We start from the raw sequence: 19500 nt of genomic DNA on the forward strand, positions 1-19500 counted from the left end.
TGGTTCATCCGTACCCATGCAGTTCTTCATCATCATGAAGCCACTCTCATAGCCCTCAAAGCATTCGCACTCAAAGCTGCCGGGCGTGTTGACGCATGTACCGTGACCGCACAGGTCGGGAGAGATTCGGCACTCGTCGATATCTGAAACACAAACACAGAACGAGTGCTCGCTGCGTGCTCGTTACAGGAGACGGTGACGTTGCGCTTAGCTGCGGCCTGCGCCCGTCGTTCACACCTGTGCAGTTCCTCTCGTCGGAGGTGAGAGCGAATCCGTTGTTGCACCGACACCGGAAGCTGCCGATGGTATTTCTGCAGGCGCCGTAGGTGCACAGACCACGGAAAACCTTACACTCGTTCACATCTGAAAACAAACACAGAGAACGTGAAGCAAAAGAACGTATGGAAGCTGTGCATATTCAGGAAGCGGAGAGTGACCTTTGTAGAAGGGTCTGCCCGTCAGGATGTCTCCTCTGTTGGCAAAGCCATGTCCTCGGGGACAGATGGCTCTGTACTCAGGTGAGCCCTGTGTGGGACACTCCTCACAGTCGACACCCCAGGCAGCACCCACTGAGCAGCAGCACATGTCCAGACGGTATCTCCCAGGCACCGGCTCGCCACACTCATCCTCGTGCCACTTCAGGTAGCACTGCTCACTGCGCATGTCTAGAAAAATTGAAAATGAAAGTCATTTGTCCCAGAACTCTGGAAGAAAGGATGGTGTCTGATTTCACGGCAGTCCTCTTACCCACGCAGGTGCGCCCAGAGCTGTCCAAGGTGAGACCTTCGGCGCACTCGCAGCGGAACGAGCCCTGGGTGTTCACACAGCGGCCATTTTTGCATACTCCGGGGAACACCTCGCACTCGTTAATGTCTGCATTTGGAGAATCAAAACAATATTTTGAAGCAATCCTCAGGCACACGTTACAGGAAGTAATGATTCCAGGTCAGTTCTCAGTTAGACATCAGATGTTCTCACCTTCACAGACGAGGCCCTTCATGCGAGCAAATCCCCGGGAACAAGCGGTGTCTGAGAACCACGAGAAATCAAGATGTGATGTAAAGTATTTCTATGAAGCAATAGTTTGGTTTATATTTGATTTAATAAACTGCCACACGTATGTAGCTGTAATTAACACATCTACGAGTCTACGGACCGATCTCGCAGGGTTCACACGGGCTGCCCCACGCAGCTCCCAGCGTGGAGCAGCACTCAGACTTTAGCGTGGCTCCGTTGATGTTGACTTCACAGCGGTTGTCCTGAATCGTAAGCCAGCAGGTACTCTTCATGCTATCTGTAGAGCCAAAGAACAACAGCGTGAGGAAAGTATCGCTGTCGCAGTGACAGCTTTGCTCTAAAAGCACACGGAGTCGCGGTCTTTGAGGTTTAGGAGACAGATTCATATTCTAGTTTCAGTTGGGCTTTTAGTATTTTGTAGCACATCTGACTTGGTTACTCCCAGTTCCTGCTTCCTTTGGTGTCCAGCCTGCTCCCAGTCTGTCGTGTCCTGACTGTCCCATGTTGGTAATAGTTTTAATAATGTGGCACCATGAGTGGGAGAGATGAACTTGTTCTTTATTCCTGTATCACTTTGTGTGTCACCACGCCCTCCCCTCCCTGCACTCTCTGCTTTTGTGTCCCAGTATTTTTATTGGCCCCGTATGAAAAAAGTCTGCTCGTGTCTCGGTTGTTTCCTGTTTTATTTTGATAGTCTCCTGCTTCGTGTGCTTTATGTTTTATTTCGCTTTCCTTGTCTCAAAATGAGGGAACAGGTCACAGCTGCGTTCCCTCATTTTCCTCCGTGTGTTCATGTCTGCGTCTCCCTCTCTGTGAGTCTGTCGTCGTGTTTGCCTCTAAAGTTCTTTCGTTTGGATTTCCAGTTACGTTCATGTGTTGTGTTGTTTTGTTGTGAGGCGTCTGCAGCACAGCTGCTCGGAGTTTTACTCTGAGTCTGTCGAGCCGTTTGGGCCTTTTCCTTCCTGCCTCACAGCTGAATAATAAAACCTTTTCCTCCTCCATCCTCCACAGGACGGGCTCTCAGCATAGCCAGTTGGACTCAGCCAGAGGAACCAGAGACGAGCACAACCGGCTCATGTGCTGTGCATGAGCATTCATTCAATGACTCATTCACCCTTCCAGCTGTAGTGATGGCATGTAGCTTCTTCAGAGAGATTTCCAAAATAAAACCTCTTAAAAATCGTCGTTTTAAATCTGTGGCAGATTTCTCTGAGGTAAAGAATCAAGGCCAGGCATGCAAGTGTTTATCTGAAAAGTCTTTTTGTGTGTTGCTGTGTCTGTGAGACCATCTGAGGATGATAATCCTCCTGGGTCGCTCCTGAAAACCTCAGCGTTTGTTTACAAAAGTGGAGAGCAGACGTGGACTAAAATCACTCGAAGGAAAAGAAATTATTGGTGTAATTGTCTCACATAAGCTGTGTCTTGGACCCCGCAGCGCTTCCTTAATTTGCACTGACCATTGAGGCGGAGCAGGATCTTACCCACGCAGATGGTGTTGGTGGAGTCCAGCTTGCTGCCGTGGGTGCACTCGCAGTGGAAAGACCCAGCCACGTTACGACATGCGCCATTGATGCACGGGCTGGACTCACACTCATTGATGTCTGGAACACAGGTGAGCACACAGCTGAGGTCAGAGCTGGTTCATCATCATTGTTTGACACACACACATTGTTATCGTGTGTGTGTGTGTGCGCTCACCTTCACAGGTCTCTGACTCCGGCTTGAAAACAAACCCTTTAGGACAGAAGCATGTGTAGGAGCCGGGAGTGTTTCTGCACTGGCCGTTGTCGCAGAGCAGACGGTTCACCAGACACTCGTTGATGTCTGCCAGAAAGAGGAAACAGAGTGCTGTTTGGTCACTGCGTCCAAACAGGAGTAATGCAAAGAAACAAACATGCAAACCATCAGAACCTGTAATGTTTACTCTCTGACATGTACCAGCTGAGCTAACGTTAGCTGCTCTAGCTCTGTAGGCCTGTCAGTATCGTACAGAACTGAACAACAGCTCATATGAGTCCAACACATTCATGTTTGTGCAGTGATTTAAGCTGTTCACTTATTTCTTTTTTGACATTTTCATGTATCTAACAGCTGAAACTGCAAAAGTAGAAACGTTGTGGTCAAAAATGAGTTTCTATACGCTGCTACTCCACGTGGCTCGCACCGAAAGCACAGCTAACTTTGAAAAGCACAGTTACGAACCACTTCAGACCGACTCACCGACACAGTTCTTGCCACTGGTGTCAGACTCGTAGCCAGCGTTGCAGATGCAACGGTAGCTTCCCCTGAGGTTCTCGCAAATGCCGTTCTGGCAGATGTCCGGGTCCAAGGCGCACTCGTTGATATCTGGGAAACATCATATTTTATTCAGATGATGCTGAAGATTTTTTAACGACACTGTGGTTACTTTCAAACTTCCTGCTCACCCCTGCCATCAGCTGTGATGCCAATGCCACTGCTGCACACGGCCTGGAACTCAGCTGGGCAGAAAGGAAGTGATGAAAATTAGATTTGTGCGAGCTGAATGTTCGGCTTCGTTATCATTTTCAGACCATAACTGCTAATCAAGTGTAAGATGAACCAAAGAGGGTACCTGAGTTTCTGGCAGGGCAAGGTTGGCAAGGCTCCCCAAAGCCATGTTCCGGATTGGCACAGCAGCACTCCGACTTGGTCACTGCACCTGGGAACGGGCGCGAGCACGTGCCCATCTTGATAGCGCCGTAGCAGGTGGTCCGCATGTGTGTGTCCACACACACTCGACCATCCACATCGACAGCCAGGCCCGGTGGGCACTCGCAGCGGAAGGAGCCCTCGGAGTTGATGCAGCGGCCGTTCATGCAAATGCCAGGTGTCTGACACTCATCGATATCTGACAGAGAGACGGTGCCAATGCATCACATCGGGTCACGCTCGGTTTGTCATACAAGACTATAACAACCAGAATTACAACCGGTTTCCTCCAGAATGATTTATTGTTTGCATTACTCTCTCACAGCTGCTTCAAATGTTCTTTTCGTGCATGCAGAGTTATTTTGTTCTATTTCGTTTTATTCAAAGTAGCCTGCTGTATGCAGCCATGAAAAAAGAATAGTGCTGGTTTAGTTTGATGTTTGCAGAGTCTGCAGGTACATGAAGACAGAACGAGGTCACTCAGAGTTTAGATGATCTGGTTTAGCCGTGTGTGTGTTGGCCGTGCGAGCGCTCTGTACTATGGTACGATCGTCATGGGAATGGCGGCTCCTCTTGAATGTTGAAGGCAAAATCTCTCGACAGAGATTCGGAAATTCATCAATCTTTCTTTTTCTGGGCTCTGCATAAAAGCATTTTGGGGGAAGCCTCAAATACTCTGACTACTGAAGCAAAACTTCAAAAGGTCAACGGAGAATCTGCAGAATTTCAAACAACACCAAATCTGTCATCGCCGTTTTGAAGCAGAACGTCTTCGGCTGACTGTTAGTCTGCGTTTGTACTTAATAAATCGACATACCGGTGCAGTAGCGCCCGCTGGGTGCAAGTGCAAAGCCAGGCTTGCAGATGCACTTAAAGCTGCCGTCCTCGTTGATGCACATGCCGTTCAGACACATGTTGGTGGTGGCACATTCGTCGTGATCTAGAGCGGACCGAGAGGAAACGTTCATAGAGCTGCCGGCTTATGTGAGCTTCAGCCGTCTCTGGATTTGCTCCTTACCAATGCAGTTCTTTCCATCAGGGGTGAGCTCAAAGCCAGCATTACAGATGCACTGAAAGCTTCCTTCAGTGTTGACGCAGCGGCCATTGCGACACATCACTCCATTCACAATACACTCATCGATATCTTAAAAAGAAGAAAGACGGCTCCTTAAATGCTCTCTGAAAGTAAAAAACTTGAAAGGAAAACACAGATTTTATGATGTGACTTTGTTTTCACAGACATACCAATGCAGGCCTGTTTTGTGGGGGTTCCCTGATACCCCTCGTGGCACTTGCAGTGGTATGATCCATCTGTGTTGACACAGTCTCCATTGACACATGGATTACTCACACATTCATCCACGTCTGGAGCGGGAAAATAAGAGCACATAAAAGGTCAGAATAAACACGAACACCACGCTTCACATTTCAGACCCACGTTTGAATTAAGTTCCTTAGACTGGCAGAAGATGGCAGTGCAGTGCATGCAGTTAACTGCATGTACCCTCCACAACATGCAGCGTGTTTCTTACCAATGCACTCCCCACGAACATCCTGTTTGTAGCCCATGTTGCACTCGCAGCGGTAGCTTGTCGGCGTTGGGATGCACCGTCCGTTCAGACACAGGTTGGTAAAGTGTTTGCACACGTCCACCGTTTCATTCACAGTAACGGTGCCTGAGGAGACAAAACGGGCCCGTGAAGCAGACAGCACAGACACAAAGTCTGTCATCTAAATCTCCTTTAAAAGAATCATTCAGATGCACAGAGGGACAGACTTATGTGCTGGACGGTTCCCCCGTTGTTCCCAAACGTTCCTCCTCCGTTGTTCCCAAACGTTCCTCCTCCGTTGTTCCCAAACGTTCCTCCTCCGTTGCCGATCCCTCCGTTACCGTTGCCATTGGGGAACTTGAATCCATAGGGGTAGTGTCCATTGTGGTGTTGAGAGAAACCGTGTACTTGAGGAACGCCCACAATACACAGACGCCTGAACTCATCTGCCAGAGAAAGCAGAGCACAGATCAGTGGATCCCAACAACTGTTTGATTCAGAGAGCCAAGAAAAACCATTTACGTGGATTATTACAGCGATGTGGACTGAGAGGCCTCGACCGCTTAAAGCTGCAGCGTGGATCCACCTGAAATATCCGCTTCCTTCAGCTGCAGTGAGGCCATCGAGTAGAACCTGACTGAGTAATATGATGAAAACGACATGCACATAATAGACATGCAGCTATGTATGCACACGTGCTTTTTAGCAGGTAACATGGACGAATGTTAACCTCTTAGTTTGGGAAGATAAATCAAAGCACACGAGCCGAAGTTTAACGGGGGAAGAGAGCGAGCACTCTGCAACAGAGTCTGGGTCACATGGTCTCACGCAGCTTGAGCAGGGGGATGATGGGTAATTATGTCCACATAAGTCCTTTCCATGCTTCTTTGTTTGCTCTTTGTTCATGACATCATGCTCATCAGTGGATGATGCCCTTACCTTTATGTCAGAGCTGCAACACAAACTCAGCCTCACGCTTACAGCGTCGTTTAGTTTGACTGTGCTGAAGGTGCTGGAGGGTTTTTCCTTATTTTAATCTCATATGTATCTCACAGAATGAGCCAACATGTATTTTTTATTATCAGCTTCTCCTAAAAACTCTCTAAGAAGCGTTGCCAACATGGTGTAGCTGAAGTACAGACGGGAGGCAGAGCCTCCAGCTTCCAGACCACAGCTCCCAGTTTGGGTTTGGGAGAAGGACGCCCTCTCTACCTTTATGATGAGGCTTTTTTAAAGCTTACAGTCAGAGCTGGAGCAGTCAAGGCAGCTGCTGGGGGATTCCCATGATGCACTGGGTGTTTCTTTATCAGTCACCTTTGTGTTTACGCAGCTCTCTGCATTTAATCAGCAGTTATTATTATTGTCTGGATCGCTTCCACAGCGTGTCTGTTGTCCTGTCCCCTCACACCCAACCAGTCACAGCGATTCTGTTTCAATTCAACTTTATTTACACAGCACCAAATCACATCAACAGTCGCCTCAAGGCACTTTCTATTGTAAAGTAGAGCCTACAATGATACATACAGAGAAAAACCCAACAATCATATGAGCAAGCGCTTTGGCGACAGTGGGGAGGAAGAAACCTCTGGCAGGACCAGGCTCAGGAAGGGGCGGGGCCATCTGAGAGAAGGAAGACCTCCCTGGGCCAGGGTCTCTTCCTGTTTAAAGGGAGGTTTTCCTTCCCACCCTTGACAAGTGCTTGTTTGTAGCGGGTCATTTGATTGTGGAGTTTTCGCTCCATTATTGTAAAACCTTTTCCTCACAACACGAAGCACCTCGAGGTGACCTTGTTGTGTCGGTGCTACATGAATACAAATGAGCTAAACATGTACTCACCAGAGCCTCTGACGGGGCACATCTCAGGGATCTGCCCTAAAGCCCAGCATCGTCCCGTCTCACAGCAGCACTGCATCTTGGTGTACTGACCAGTCAGATCTGCAGCACAGCGACCGTTTGCCAGAGCAGAGAAACAGGTTCCCGCACGCTGATCTGAAGAAAGAGAAGAATATCAGGTTGCTGAAAATACAGCAACAACTTAAAGACTTCATGCAAACAGGACAGCAAAACAAAGCTTTGTCGCAGGCCGCTGAGTTACGATTTAAAACGTTCAGATCAACACAAGTTTAGGTCAGAAGGCTGTGCTGCCCTCTGTGTGGTGCCTGGGAGGAAGTTTCTTTATAGGTTAGCAGTGGGAAAGGTTGCCTGGGCTTTCAACTAACAGCAGGCATCTGAAGGGCCTCCAAAAGAGAGGTCTTATTTGTTACAGTCGGCCAGGTCGGGGTCAATGGGGCAGGATGTGGGGCGGGGCTTCAATGAGCGTATGTAAGGAGGTGACTGAGGGGGAAGCAAAAACCAAAAGACAGAAAAAATCAAGGCAAAGTGGCATTTTTATCTTTTTATAAACTGCAAGACAAACGTGAAGGAGATGTTTAAGAAAAGGAAAAACGAGGGAGCAGGGTGGGGGTCAGGGGCTGAGGGAGGAGTGCAAGTCGATTAACTCACTAATGAGCCAGCAGTCTGGAATTAATCAGTTCCATGTGGCGCAGTTCTTGCCAATTAGAAAGAACATGCGGTGCTGTGCTGCGAGACACATATACAGTGCAGCACGCAGGCTCATGTTTGCAGGCAGCACTGAGGTATACCTTCCATACATATTCACAAACATATGCTTTTCCACACATGCAAGTACACAGTGCACGCAACCAACTCCACAAACTATAAGATCCAGACGGTACGACGCAGCTTTAGGCACGGTGGAGGAGAAAGGGAGCGGGGAGGGAGGTGCTGATGAGGATGGTGATGACTTCGATTGGATCCAGATGTTGGTTTGCTCACTAGTGTTGCTCCAGTGCACGAGCATATGCTTTCATTTGGTGAGGTGTTTTTACAGACTGACTGACTGGACAGGTCTTCTTTTCTTTTTCTCTTCCAAACTTTCACTGTGTGACGGAGCATTAGGCTCTGATTACTGTCAGTCGGTCCACTTCATCACAGCACAGCGCATCCAACAGAGACGAGAACAAACATGCTGCTTCTAAAACACCAGAGCAAACAAACAGTATGCTCTGTAAAAACGATTCACTCCTGTGAATTTACTCTAACCACAAAAACCAAAGAGATCATGTATGGAGCTGAGAGCCCAGCAGTCACATGTTGAGGAAACAAGCTCAGATTGTCTTCTGTTTTTAAGCCCAGTTTTGTGGGCTTTTTGATTGGTTGGGATAAGTTTACTGATCTCCTCTTGGTTTCCTCTCAGTCGAGCCTTTCCAAGGATGTACAGGAGCAAGACCAACATCAAACCGCAACCACAGAAGTAAGGCTCAGGATGTGGATGTCAGAGGGATGTAATGGGGAAAATGGAGGAGGATGGGAGTGTGAGAGTACTCCAGTTTGGGTTTTTTAAAAAGGAGACAGAATAAGAGAACTGTTCCACTTACAGATAAAATGAGCTCCAGAGTAAATCACTGAGCTGCTAGCTGAGGGAACGAGCTGTGGTGCGAGCCATGCTTCAGGCAGAAGAAGGACGGTGTGAGAGAGACGGGAATAAAGTGAGAGAGTAAGGTCTTTAGGGGAAAGGAGAATAACGGGGCTGAAAGTGATAAAGGGAGAAAAATGGCCTCGTGTAAAGACAAACAGATGGAGAAGGACTGAATTCGGTGACCGGAGCACTGAGTCAGTGTAATACAAACATACCACAGACACGTGCACGCCCCCTTTTTCATGTACGACGCTGACCAATCGATCTAAAGAAACCACATTTCTCTTTGAGAGATGGAGGTCGTCAGCACACGTATTGATTAGCAAGGTTTGAAGTCGTGCAGGGACGTACATTTGACTTCTCAGGCCTGACTTTAGAGGTCACAGCTTTTGTCTGAATCTCTTCGCTCTTTGTTTCTTTCACCGCGTGCTCGATGCTCAACAATCCCCTACATGACTGCGAGCTCTCTACCTGTGACATCTCCCGCGCTCTGTGTACGCGCCGTACGGATGCACACATCTGCACATCTGCGCGAGGCTCTTCTTGACATTTTCACACAAAGCTCCACTTTTTCCAAAACAAAGTCAGCGAGCCAAATACCTTCCACGGATGATGGATGACATATGTGAAACTAGGAAATAACTTAAATATAGGAATGTTAAGTTTAAGAAAGCACGATGGAAGCAAAGAGGCTGCTTTTCCCTCTGATGGAGCAAAATGACATATTAATGCTGCGTTTCACTGAAGCTCCATATGGGGGGAGGATTGTAGGGGAGTCCATATGGGAAAGCAGCAGAAAACGTGTATATATTAACTTTGTACTCGCTCATACTTTTTATTTAATCATGAAAGTGCCCCTGTTTGCAGTTTTGTCACATCATCACACACTGATTCCTAAAATGATGTTGCATACAGAGGCCACTTTCACAAGTAAATCATATTACGAGGCTCATAAGTCTTATAAGAATAAAATATCAACCGTCCCTTTGCATGTTTGCTAATCCTCGTCCATACGGTCTCCGTTAATACTCCAGAGTCTGACTCGACATGTCAGTTTGTTACGACTGTGTGTGAGTCACTGTGTGTGAATGAGTCACAGGGATGCTAACATTAGAGCAGATTAATGCTGTCAAGGACAAATAATGTGTGTAAGTTTGTTTTCCCGCACATGGCGACCACAGGTCTGCCGCTCGATTCACCAGAACTCCACTCACAGGAAGCAGCGAAGGAGGGAGGGAGGTTACCAGCCAGATGTGGAGCTCTTAGCGAGCCAGGGGGCGAGGAAGTGCACAACTGTAAGAGAAAGAAACGTCGAAACTGTTTATGTGTGACTCACCCACACATCTGGAGCCATCTGTGCTGGAGATGTAGCCTCGTGGGCAGGTGCAGACGTAGCTACCGGCGGTGTTGGTGCATTCTCCTCCGTCGCACACACCGGGAACGGTGCTGCATTCGTCGATGTCTGAAAGAGGCCGTTACATCATAAATACCTCCGTTCATCTGATCGTGGAGCACATCTGCTGATGTTCAAATGTTCAGTTCTTTGTTAGGATGCAGTAGCACGCTGCAGTAAAAGTTTATTACACTGGAGCAAGAGTTTCTCCCTCGGGGGAAACCAAATGGATCTGCAGCCTGACAAAGTGGAATTACTTCACTTCTGGTTTGTTCTGTTCTGGCTAAAACTCGAGCTCATCAGCCAAACGTGTAAATAGCAGGAACAATCACGCAGTAAACCACACGGCTCGGAGAAGGAAAGCACATCCGGCTGACCAATGCATCAAGGTAACATCAAAACAACCAATCAGATTACAAAATATCAAACAAACAGAAGAAACTAAGAACAACAATCACAGGCTGGGAACGGGACATGTGCAGACTAACACAGAACCTTTTCATGCACGTCTCCCTCGCTCTTACATTTGGTGTCTTGGCCGTGGTTAAGCAGAAAAAGCTGAAAATGAAGCCCTGTTGGTGGACAGCCTGCACTGCCAGCCGAGCCTCCAGCGTGGCTGCCAGTAAGTGTATGAAATAAGCAAAGAGAATAAATTCATGCACAGTTAATGTTTCCGTTAAAATGAGTCCTGTTGTGCAATGAAAAAAAGAAATAAACAGTACGGGGTAAATGTAGTAACCACAGTTGCTTTCAGTCTAGAAATTACGACTCGACTTGAGGCTAAATTCAGAACAGGATAAAAGCCAAACGCAGCACGGCGGGACTTATGCTGGTCTGAGAGCATCGAGGTACGACAGCGTCGAGCTCAAGTTGTATTATCCTGTGAGAGAGGTCCTTGTTGCTCCATGATGAGGGAACCCAAAGTTTTATGGTGTGTTACGCTTATTTATCCATATATGTAATTACTGTATAATTACAGCATCGGTGCAGTAACGCACAAGCGAGTGTGCTGAATGCGATCAGCTAGAAAAGTGAAAAGCGTGGTGTAAGTGTTTGTCTTTGCAGGAGTGAAGAGTGTGTAACTTAAATCCACTCGTCCTTTGTCTCTATGTGCCTGCATCTCAGTGTGCAGCTACAGGCTGTCCTCCCCCCGCTGAAGGCCGAGGTGAGGCTGTAAAAGCCCAGGCAAATAAACCTGACGTCAGCAACAGCAAGCCAGACGTTACTCCAGCGCTTGAGGGACTGCCTGTGTGTGTGAAAGGAAACGTGTGTCACCTGAATAAATGTCTGCGAACAGCCATCGAGTCTGCTGCGTGTGCACGACTGTGTGTACACGGGAAAAACTCCCACATACATGTAGATAAGCTAGAGTGCAATATTCATTTTTTAATCTAATTGCAACTTTTATATGTGAAAACCGGAGTAAATGCATGTGAATCTGAGGGCAACAGTGAGGTCTGTGTGCAGTGATTAGGTCTCCCAGATGCTGTTAAGTGTTTCTTTGTTCAGCACTAACAGCTGGTTTTGAGCCAAAGCCTTTCCACTGTATTTATGGAAGAAAATGAAAGGCGAGGCAGAAACAGGGTAAGGAGGGTAAAAAGCAGAGGCTGTTAAGCAGACCGAGCTCAGAAAACAACAGGTGTCCCGGTGGGTTCAGGTACTGTGTGATCAGACACCCACGACATCTCAACCGCTCCAAAACACGACTCCTCTAACAATGAAAGCTCTCATTGTGGCCGCTTGTTCAATAAAACGCTCCCACAGGATCTGGTCTGATTGTGAGGGAGATTTCACTAAACACGGGTTTCCTGCGAATCCGTGACGTACACGCCACAATTGTCCTTTTGTTTTTCACAAGCTTTGCAAACACTAAACTCTTACTCCTTCACTCTGCACGAGTCAAACAAACAAATGGCAATATAAATAATGAAATCAACAAAACAGCACGAGGGCTCGTTTTTCAACCAAATTTCAAAATAATTGAATAATAAGACCAAAAGAAGTCGTTTGCCAAACATGTTTCACACGACACACCTTATTTCAGCTGTTTTCTGAGGATAAAACCAATTTCATTGCTGTCACCTGCTATTATTATGATCATACCTACTCATATTCTGTTACTGCTTCAGTCCCAAAGGATCCCAAAGTCTCAGGCAGGCTGTTGCCAGACAGGCAGCAGGCTGCTTTCACAATAAATATGTGCTCAAATGTCTCCCAGGCCACATCAACGAGTGGTTTGAGTAATCAGATTACATTGTGTCTTGGTGGTCATCTATGCTTTCTATGATCTGATTGCCCAAGAGCAATTTTACAATGGGAAATATTTGGTGGGAACTCTTGTGGTGCTTTGACCAGCACTAAAGAAATAAAGTCATCCCACAGTTCACACGCGGCTCCTCTTCTCTCTTCTCATCGCTGCGTTCATGCTGCAGATGTCAATAAAGTTGTGGTTGTGAAACTTTAGCATCTGGTTCAAGGCTCCAGCCAGAAGTACAGAGCATGAGCGCGTATTTCAAACCATCAGGTAGTTTCACAGTTTTCAAACAGCTCAACAAATATCACAAAACATACACAGTGTTTCTGTGCAGCTGGGCCCACAACACGTCCACAAGCTAGAGGTACAGAAGCTTGTGGACAGACAGGGAGCAACAAAAGGAAATAAGAATAAGATAAATAAAGATGAAATACGTGGGGTTAGGGTTACCCAACCCTACAACCGTCGAATAAACCCTAAAAGGAGGCGAAAGGTTGCAGTGATGCATCCTGTTGGGACGGGTGCAGAGCAAGCTGTGGTGTTCATGGTCAGTATTAGGCTAAATCACGGGTACTAGATGTTAATTCAAATTTAAGATGTTCATCTGCTTATAGGTCACAAGTCACAACCACTGGAGTTCATTAGACACATTTTCAGTTTTGTGATTATTTTACCCAGGCTGCACTGCTGCACCACATATTCCCCATGGGCCAAACCCCAGTCTAACAGGCCATGCGGAGATGTGATAACTGCCAACACTTGGTGACAAAAAGCTTACAAAGAGCTGCTACATCTAAGATTATGGGGGGTTTGTGTCCACCTTCATAAACCTTAGAACAGGGGTGTCCAACTCCAGGCCTCGAGGGCCGGCGTCCTGCAGGTTTTTGATGTGTCCTTGATCCAACACAGCTGATTGAAATGACCTCCTCAACATGTCCTGAAGTTCTCCAGAGGCCTGGGAATGAACTAATCATTTGAATCAGGTGTGTAGACCCAGGGTGAGATCTAATACCTGCAGGACACCGGCCCTCGAGGCCTGGAGTTCCCCACCCCTTCCTCAGGTGTTTCATACATCCTGCTCCTTCTCTTCTTACTGTAAATCCTGAGCTGCGCTGGCGCTTCGCTAACATCACGTCTGTGACTCTGGTAGATTCAGTGAACTCATCCGCCTCATTTCCTGCTCCATTCACGGAGACATGAATTACTTTTTGTGCGTGACGTTAGCTGCCTCTCATGAATCTGAAGGTGGGAACCAAAGTTCCCAGCAAATATAAACAGTTGTGTTCGTCTGGTATCTGCTGCTGCTGTTACTCCTGCTCATGAAGCAGGACAATGATTCACACGCTGTGCACCCGCGGTCTTGTTCAGCAGAGTAAATGTCATCTGGCTCAAACAGTTTCTGTAATCCTCTCAGACGACTACGAACACATCGGCTTCGGTCCAACAGACACAACCCCTGCCTCGCTAACTGTCCGACTGTTTAACCTGGGCATCGTTTAAATTCCACCCAATCGACACGCTGTAACGTGATCCCGCTTGTGTGCGTGCACGTGCTTCAGTGTGTTTGTGTGTATTTATGCGCACATGTCAGGACTACTTTAACTGTGGACACGTCTCCGCTTTTAAAGCGCCTGTGGAGATTTGTCGAGCCAATCCCAGCAAACCCGGAGTTATCGTAAAGTACACAACTGCCTCCCTGTTAAATCAACAAAATCTCATTTACTTTTACAGGTTTTTTGTTTTTGACACGATTGTGTCCATTTAATGCTTTTGGTTAATTATCTGTAGCCACTAGATGCAGATTAGCACCATGAACTCAGGAGGAAAACAATGCCTTGCTCAAGAACGCTCAAGAAAGATAGATGGGAACTTATCTGACTTACTCGCTGCTCACTTTATTTATGCAGATTTTTTCATATAGTCGTTCTAAAATATTCCTAGCTCTTACTTAGAAGGCTTACCTTCACATTTGTGGGTGGTTTCGCTCTGACGGTGGCCAGCAGGGCATTTACATTCATAGGAGCCGACGGTATTGATGCAGTTGCCCCCAGAGCACAGCCCTGGCACTGCCTGGCACTCGTCCACATCTACAAAAAGGAAGCAAAGACACTGAAATTAATGACAAGCAAACGCACATGAGAACAAAGGTTGTAGTAATTACTGGATCCCCAAAGTTTGGGAGGCACAGCGTCTTATAAAGATGAAACCTGCACAGACTAACTTCAACAAGATGCAGCGTTCATGGTGTCAGTTAATGACAGGATCTTTTTGTGTCTGGCAAATACTCTCTCGCTGTAACTCTCCTCTGGTTTTTCTTTTTGCTAAGAGAATGAGTTAAAACAGGCAGTGACTTGGCACCGGCTGCAGAGTCTGAGACCACATGCAGAAAGACCCGCTTCAGCTCTTGCCTGAACAGGAAATGGCTTTTTAAATGTACATTTTTCCCAGCATTCAATGTGAGTCACTTTTACCAGTATTGGGAATATGTCAGTGGGCGTACTCCTTTCAACATAAAAAAATACAAATGGGAATACCTCTGATGTTGTCTGGGGCCGACCACTAAGTAGAGTCAGAGCACCGTGAGTGGCTAATCCCTCAAAAACACCGAGCAACATGAATAAATCTGCATACAATGCTGCTTTAATGGGAAACAGTTTGTTCAATCAGGAGCTCTCCGTGGCACGGGCTGGGAAAGAAAGCAACTACTGGCCAACATCCTGACGCGGAGCCTGGAGCTCAGTCCTTACATTTGGATTCAGAGTCATGTGTGCTTTGTGCTGCTGCCAGAGAGACGCTGCTCCTGGCTCTCTGGGCATTAGGTATCTTTAGTGTGTGAGTGAGTTAAAGACAAGAAAAAGACAGAAACAGATATTCTGAGAGAGATGGAAGCACAGACACAGACTCCTGGAGAGGAGTTAGTGACACATGAGCAACCTGGCAACAAAAGAAAGGAAGCTGAGGAGCTCAATGGAAATCATACTGGTTCCACATCCTTTACATTTGTCAGTTACCCCATAAATAAGACGATTATACATATAGATGAGTGAACTGTGGAATTACCATCTCATCAGACACACTCGGCCTATAAATAATTACTGCTACACGCAGCATTCATCCCAGCTGTGTTTGAGGTGATAAGCTGAATACTTACCGTAAGCATCTACCAGCACTCTGACACTAGTGTGTCTGGACTTTCTGGGCCTTGCTCTGCTCTACAAGCGATGCACTATGTCACCTGACAGAGGCGAAACTAGCAAAAACTGCATGCATCTGCACACAGCCGGCTTGAAGCTGTAAAGAAATAAAGCTGTAGCTAAACAACAAGCATCTGCATGCATCCTGTCAGTTATTAGGTTTAAGCTTTAGCTGAGTTTAGCACTAAATTATATTATTTAAATTAAAGTCTACACTGTCCCACCAGGATGAAGCAACAAAGGGCCTGACTGTGATCATTGTGTAGTGGACATGACCTCCCCATGAGGCAAACATGGAGAAGGCCTCAGGTTATAAGATATGCACGCAGAGGGAGTCCGGTTTTATCTGGGGGGGTGTCGATCAAAGAGGGGGACTCTCAGTTCATGTTACTGTCGCTCTGCTCGCCTGATTTTATCACTGTGTTATGTCCACACTGCATGTGTTAAAGAGCAGTAATGGCAAAGGGATCCGTGTGGATGCTTTGTGAGGGTGCAGTTCTCGGTGGAAGCAGTTTGCTGTTACTGAAAGCTGAAGACATTCCCGTTCCCTTAAGCCTCCATCCTCTGTGCAGAGATTACTTGAGGTTGCCTGAGTCCAGAAAAATGTATCTCAGTGCCCGCCCACTTCGAGTCGGCTGAATGTGATTCTTTGCTCTTTGCCTCGCTGTGACCGTGAGCGGATCCTAACGCTGGGATTGGTGGATTGGACTTTTAGTTGGGAATGCCTCCGATTTTGTTTCTGTCTGTGTTTTGATTCTGTTTGTTATTCCAGCTTTCCCAGTGTTTTCCTGTCTTTCTATCATGTTTAGCATGAATCTCGTCTCTGTGTTTGGTATTCACTTCTGGTCTACTTCCTGTTTGAAGCTGAGTTTGCTGTTGTTCCTCGGTGTTTGTAACTGCCGGCACCTTGTGTTGATGGCGTGTATTCTGCTCCCTCGTGTGTGTCGCTGTGTAACCCGTCCCCTCTTTGTCAGGTTGTTTGGTTGTGCTCCCTTTTGTGCATCCCTCCTTGTATACAGCTCGGCATTAGCCAAAATAAAAGCCTCCTTTCATTTCATTCATTTTGTTCTCACTACATGCATTTAGTACCTCACTAGAAAACAAACCTTCATGTGTTGTTGAGCCATCCCACAGTGTTTAAAAGATCCTCCTTTTACATAATGGAGCTGCCTCTAAGTGGTTAAAGATCCTTCATATATTCTAATGAAATGAAACTTTCTGTTTTCGTAGCTTATTAGGTTGTGGATGCACCAAATCTGGTTCACTATCAGGACAAATCGCTGGAAAAAAACAAAACAGTGTTTGAACTTTCCTCAAAGTTTTTCCCATTAGGACTGTGAAACTAATAAACTAACAGGCTGAGGCTTTATTTCCTCAGCATGTCACACATTTGCAGCAAATAGTTCAAAACAACCAAACTACGTGTCAGTCGACTCCTGTCCTTTACCGTTCGTGGCCCCGTCACCGCTCCGGCACCGCACCGACAGCTTCAGCTAAATTAAGACCTTAACGGGAAAATACAAGCTCGTATCCGGACTCCTGTGTACATGTAAACACGCTCTGTGCTGTTATCACTAGTCTGAGGATGTTGTACAGCTGAGACGATGATGGATAAAGTGATGGTTTGGATGTTTATCGTGCTGTGTGTGCGTCTGTGTGCGTGCGTGTGTTATTATGTGCGTCCTTTTTCATCTCTGTTAACATGAAGCGGTGAAGACGTTCTGCCAGGTGTGTAGACAAGAAGAGAGAGAGCGAGGTCTGACCTTGGCAGGCTCCAGTGCGGATGTTGGGTATGAAGCCTCGTCTGCAGGGGTGGGGCTGGGCAGGACACTGCTCGCAGGGGTGGCCCCACGCTCGGCCAATGGTAGCGCAGCACAGAGTTTTGGTGCAGACGATTCCACTGAGCTGGCCCTGACACATCTGGTTGTTCACCTGGGTGAAACATGGCCCCGTCCTGTAGTCTGCAGTTTAACAGTGAGATCAATCCTTTGTTAATTGGTGGCTGACCTAATACTTCATTGATTAATGATAAAGCAGTGATTCATTTCCTGCAGCACATCTGGTGCAGGATTAAATGAAACCACACAGTACATTAATGAGACATTTCTAAATGCAGGAGGTATATTTCCTGCAAGTCTTCCTGCCTCTCTTTGTTTACTACATGTTGGTGCAACATTTTGGAGAGATGACTCGCCTTTCAAACACATGCCTGCAGTTTCGTTTCTTTAAACGTATCGAGCACTGGTTTAAAAACAAGAGGAGACAAGTTTAGGAGTCCAAGACTTTCGATAAACAACAGGAGGCTTGGTTCCACTAAGACAGGTTAGTTCAGATTTCAAGGTTTCAAACATTAGCTTATTAAATTTGCTCACATTAGGCTGTAAAAGTGGTTTCACTCAGCAGGAATTTGGCAATCTGATAAGAACAACTTCTGCGTATTTAGAGCCTCTATTAGAACCACATTCAACGGACAAACTGAAGCACGTTTCAGCTCTTTAACGAGGAGCTGACAGCAGGCTAAACAGTGGAGCTTATAATTTCCGCCACAGCTATGACTCAACCAGCTAAATAACTGCCACAGAAGAAATGAAAGGGCCTTTGAACACTTCTGTAATCTATCGTGGGGACAATGCCTTTTATTTTGGCTGTGCAAAAACACATTGCTGCTAATGACCGACACTAATGTTGTGTTTGAAATGAACACGAGCATCGCAGACGTCAGACTGATTCGTGCAGCTGTGACAAACTGAGCTCACAGGTTGCAGAGCTCCGGTTTGATCAGTTTATCATCAAACTTTACTGAGGACACCAGTGTAAGTAGTTCGCCGCACACACCCCTGGGCTTTGTTTTTGGACATGCATGTATTTTTCTAGACATTCAGAACTACACACACATGGTAACAACGGCAAAAATAATTGCACGAGAAAAGCAATGACCACTCGTGCTGCACTGCTGCCTGCCAGTGTAAATGGCATAATCTTGTTAACTGCACTTCACAAATCAGACTCGGTGAGCTCACGCTGAAACCATTTCAGCAACACGACGTTCGTCCCCTCAGTCACATACAGCCTAATGATTGCTTCTCTTGTGGGAGAAAGCCTATTAAGTTCTCTCCAGTGGCGCCAAACTTAATATAGCCTTCGTTAAAAGAAAAGTACGAGAGAAAAAGAAGCAGATTGTTAGATTGACTAACAATGAAATGAAAGGCTAACTGCATGGTTGGCTCGCCAAGGCTGTGACAGAGAAAGAGAGCTGCCCGCTCAGCTCTGAAGGACGAAACGAGATGAAAGATTGGAGGATTCGAGAAGTGGTGGCTGTCATTCTCCAGTCTTGTTGCCCTTATTCGTTCCTTGTGCCATATGAAAGGGGATGACAGAGAATGGGCCAAAAAGTAGGAGAGGCAAAAAAAAGAGCAGAAAGTAGGTCAAACTGAGCACGCAGCAGTTTGCAACTCTCACCCATCTGTCTTCGTTCTCTTTGTCTACTTTAGCTCTGTTTGTCTTTCACTCTTGTCTGCTTCCTGCTTGCCTCCCTCATCTGCTCTTTGAGCTTTCATCTTCATGTGACCTGGTGTCACATGGCCGACTGTATGTGATGCATTTTTCTCATGGTTAGCTCTAAAGCAACACAATGCATGCAAACGCCTCTGTGCACAACAGAAAACGCACATTTAATTCCAGATTAAAAATGAATAAAACAGAAAAAGAATAAAACTGCTGGTAATTTATAATTTACATTTTTTGTCAATAAATCCAGTGCAATCAATGATAAAGGTCTAACTGATAACACTGCTCTTTATCAAAAAATACTGGTTTCTGAACAACTGTGACATAGAAGAATAGCTTCATACACACACACACACACACACACACACACACACACACACACACACACACACACACACACACACACACACACACACACACACACAGCGAGTTGAAAG

The 19500-nt window shown here is 46.5% G+C and overlaps 1 protein-coding gene across 2 annotated transcripts in view; it reads right to left on the reverse strand.

Annotated features, from left to right (window-relative positions):
* Positions 1 to 19500, reverse strand: part of fbn2b (fibrillin 2b) — a 66109-nt gene that overhangs the window by 17554 nt on the left and 29055 nt on the right. For both annotated transcript variants that reach the window (XM_005746793.1, XM_013914282.1), the window contains exons 7-26: positions 17320 to 17517; positions 14324 to 14449; positions 10052 to 10177; positions 7074 to 7226; positions 5465 to 5683; positions 5220 to 5363; positions 4933 to 5052; positions 4706 to 4831; positions 4505 to 4627; positions 3611 to 3886; positions 3444 to 3497; positions 3238 to 3363; positions 2716 to 2841; positions 2499 to 2618; positions 1157 to 1294; positions 979 to 1029; positions 748 to 873; positions 438 to 665; positions 238 to 363; positions 15 to 143 (exon numbers count right to left, since the gene is read on the reverse strand). In XM_005746793.1, coding sequence (XP_005746850.1) covers positions 15 to 143; positions 238 to 363; positions 438 to 665; positions 748 to 873; positions 979 to 1029; positions 1157 to 1294; positions 2499 to 2618; positions 2716 to 2841; positions 3238 to 3363; positions 3444 to 3497; positions 3611 to 3886; positions 4505 to 4627; positions 4706 to 4831; positions 4933 to 5052; positions 5220 to 5363; positions 5465 to 5683; positions 7074 to 7226; positions 10052 to 10177; positions 14324 to 14449; positions 17320 to 17517 — 2835 coding nt within the window. The remainder of the gene's footprint in view (positions 1 to 14; positions 144 to 237; positions 364 to 437; positions 666 to 747; positions 874 to 978; positions 1030 to 1156; positions 1295 to 2498; positions 2619 to 2715; positions 2842 to 3237; positions 3364 to 3443; positions 3498 to 3610; positions 3887 to 4504; positions 4628 to 4705; positions 4832 to 4932; positions 5053 to 5219; positions 5364 to 5464; positions 5684 to 7073; positions 7227 to 10051; positions 10178 to 14323; positions 14450 to 17319; positions 17518 to 19500) is intronic.

Source organism: Pundamilia nyererei, unplaced genomic scaffold, assembly GCF_000239375.1.
Source record: "Pundamilia nyererei isolate P.nyererei 1_Seehausen unplaced genomic scaffold, PunNye1.0 scaffold00183, whole genome shotgun sequence".
Lineage (NCBI taxonomy): Eukaryota > Metazoa > Chordata > Actinopteri > Cichliformes > Cichlidae > Pundamilia > Pundamilia nyererei.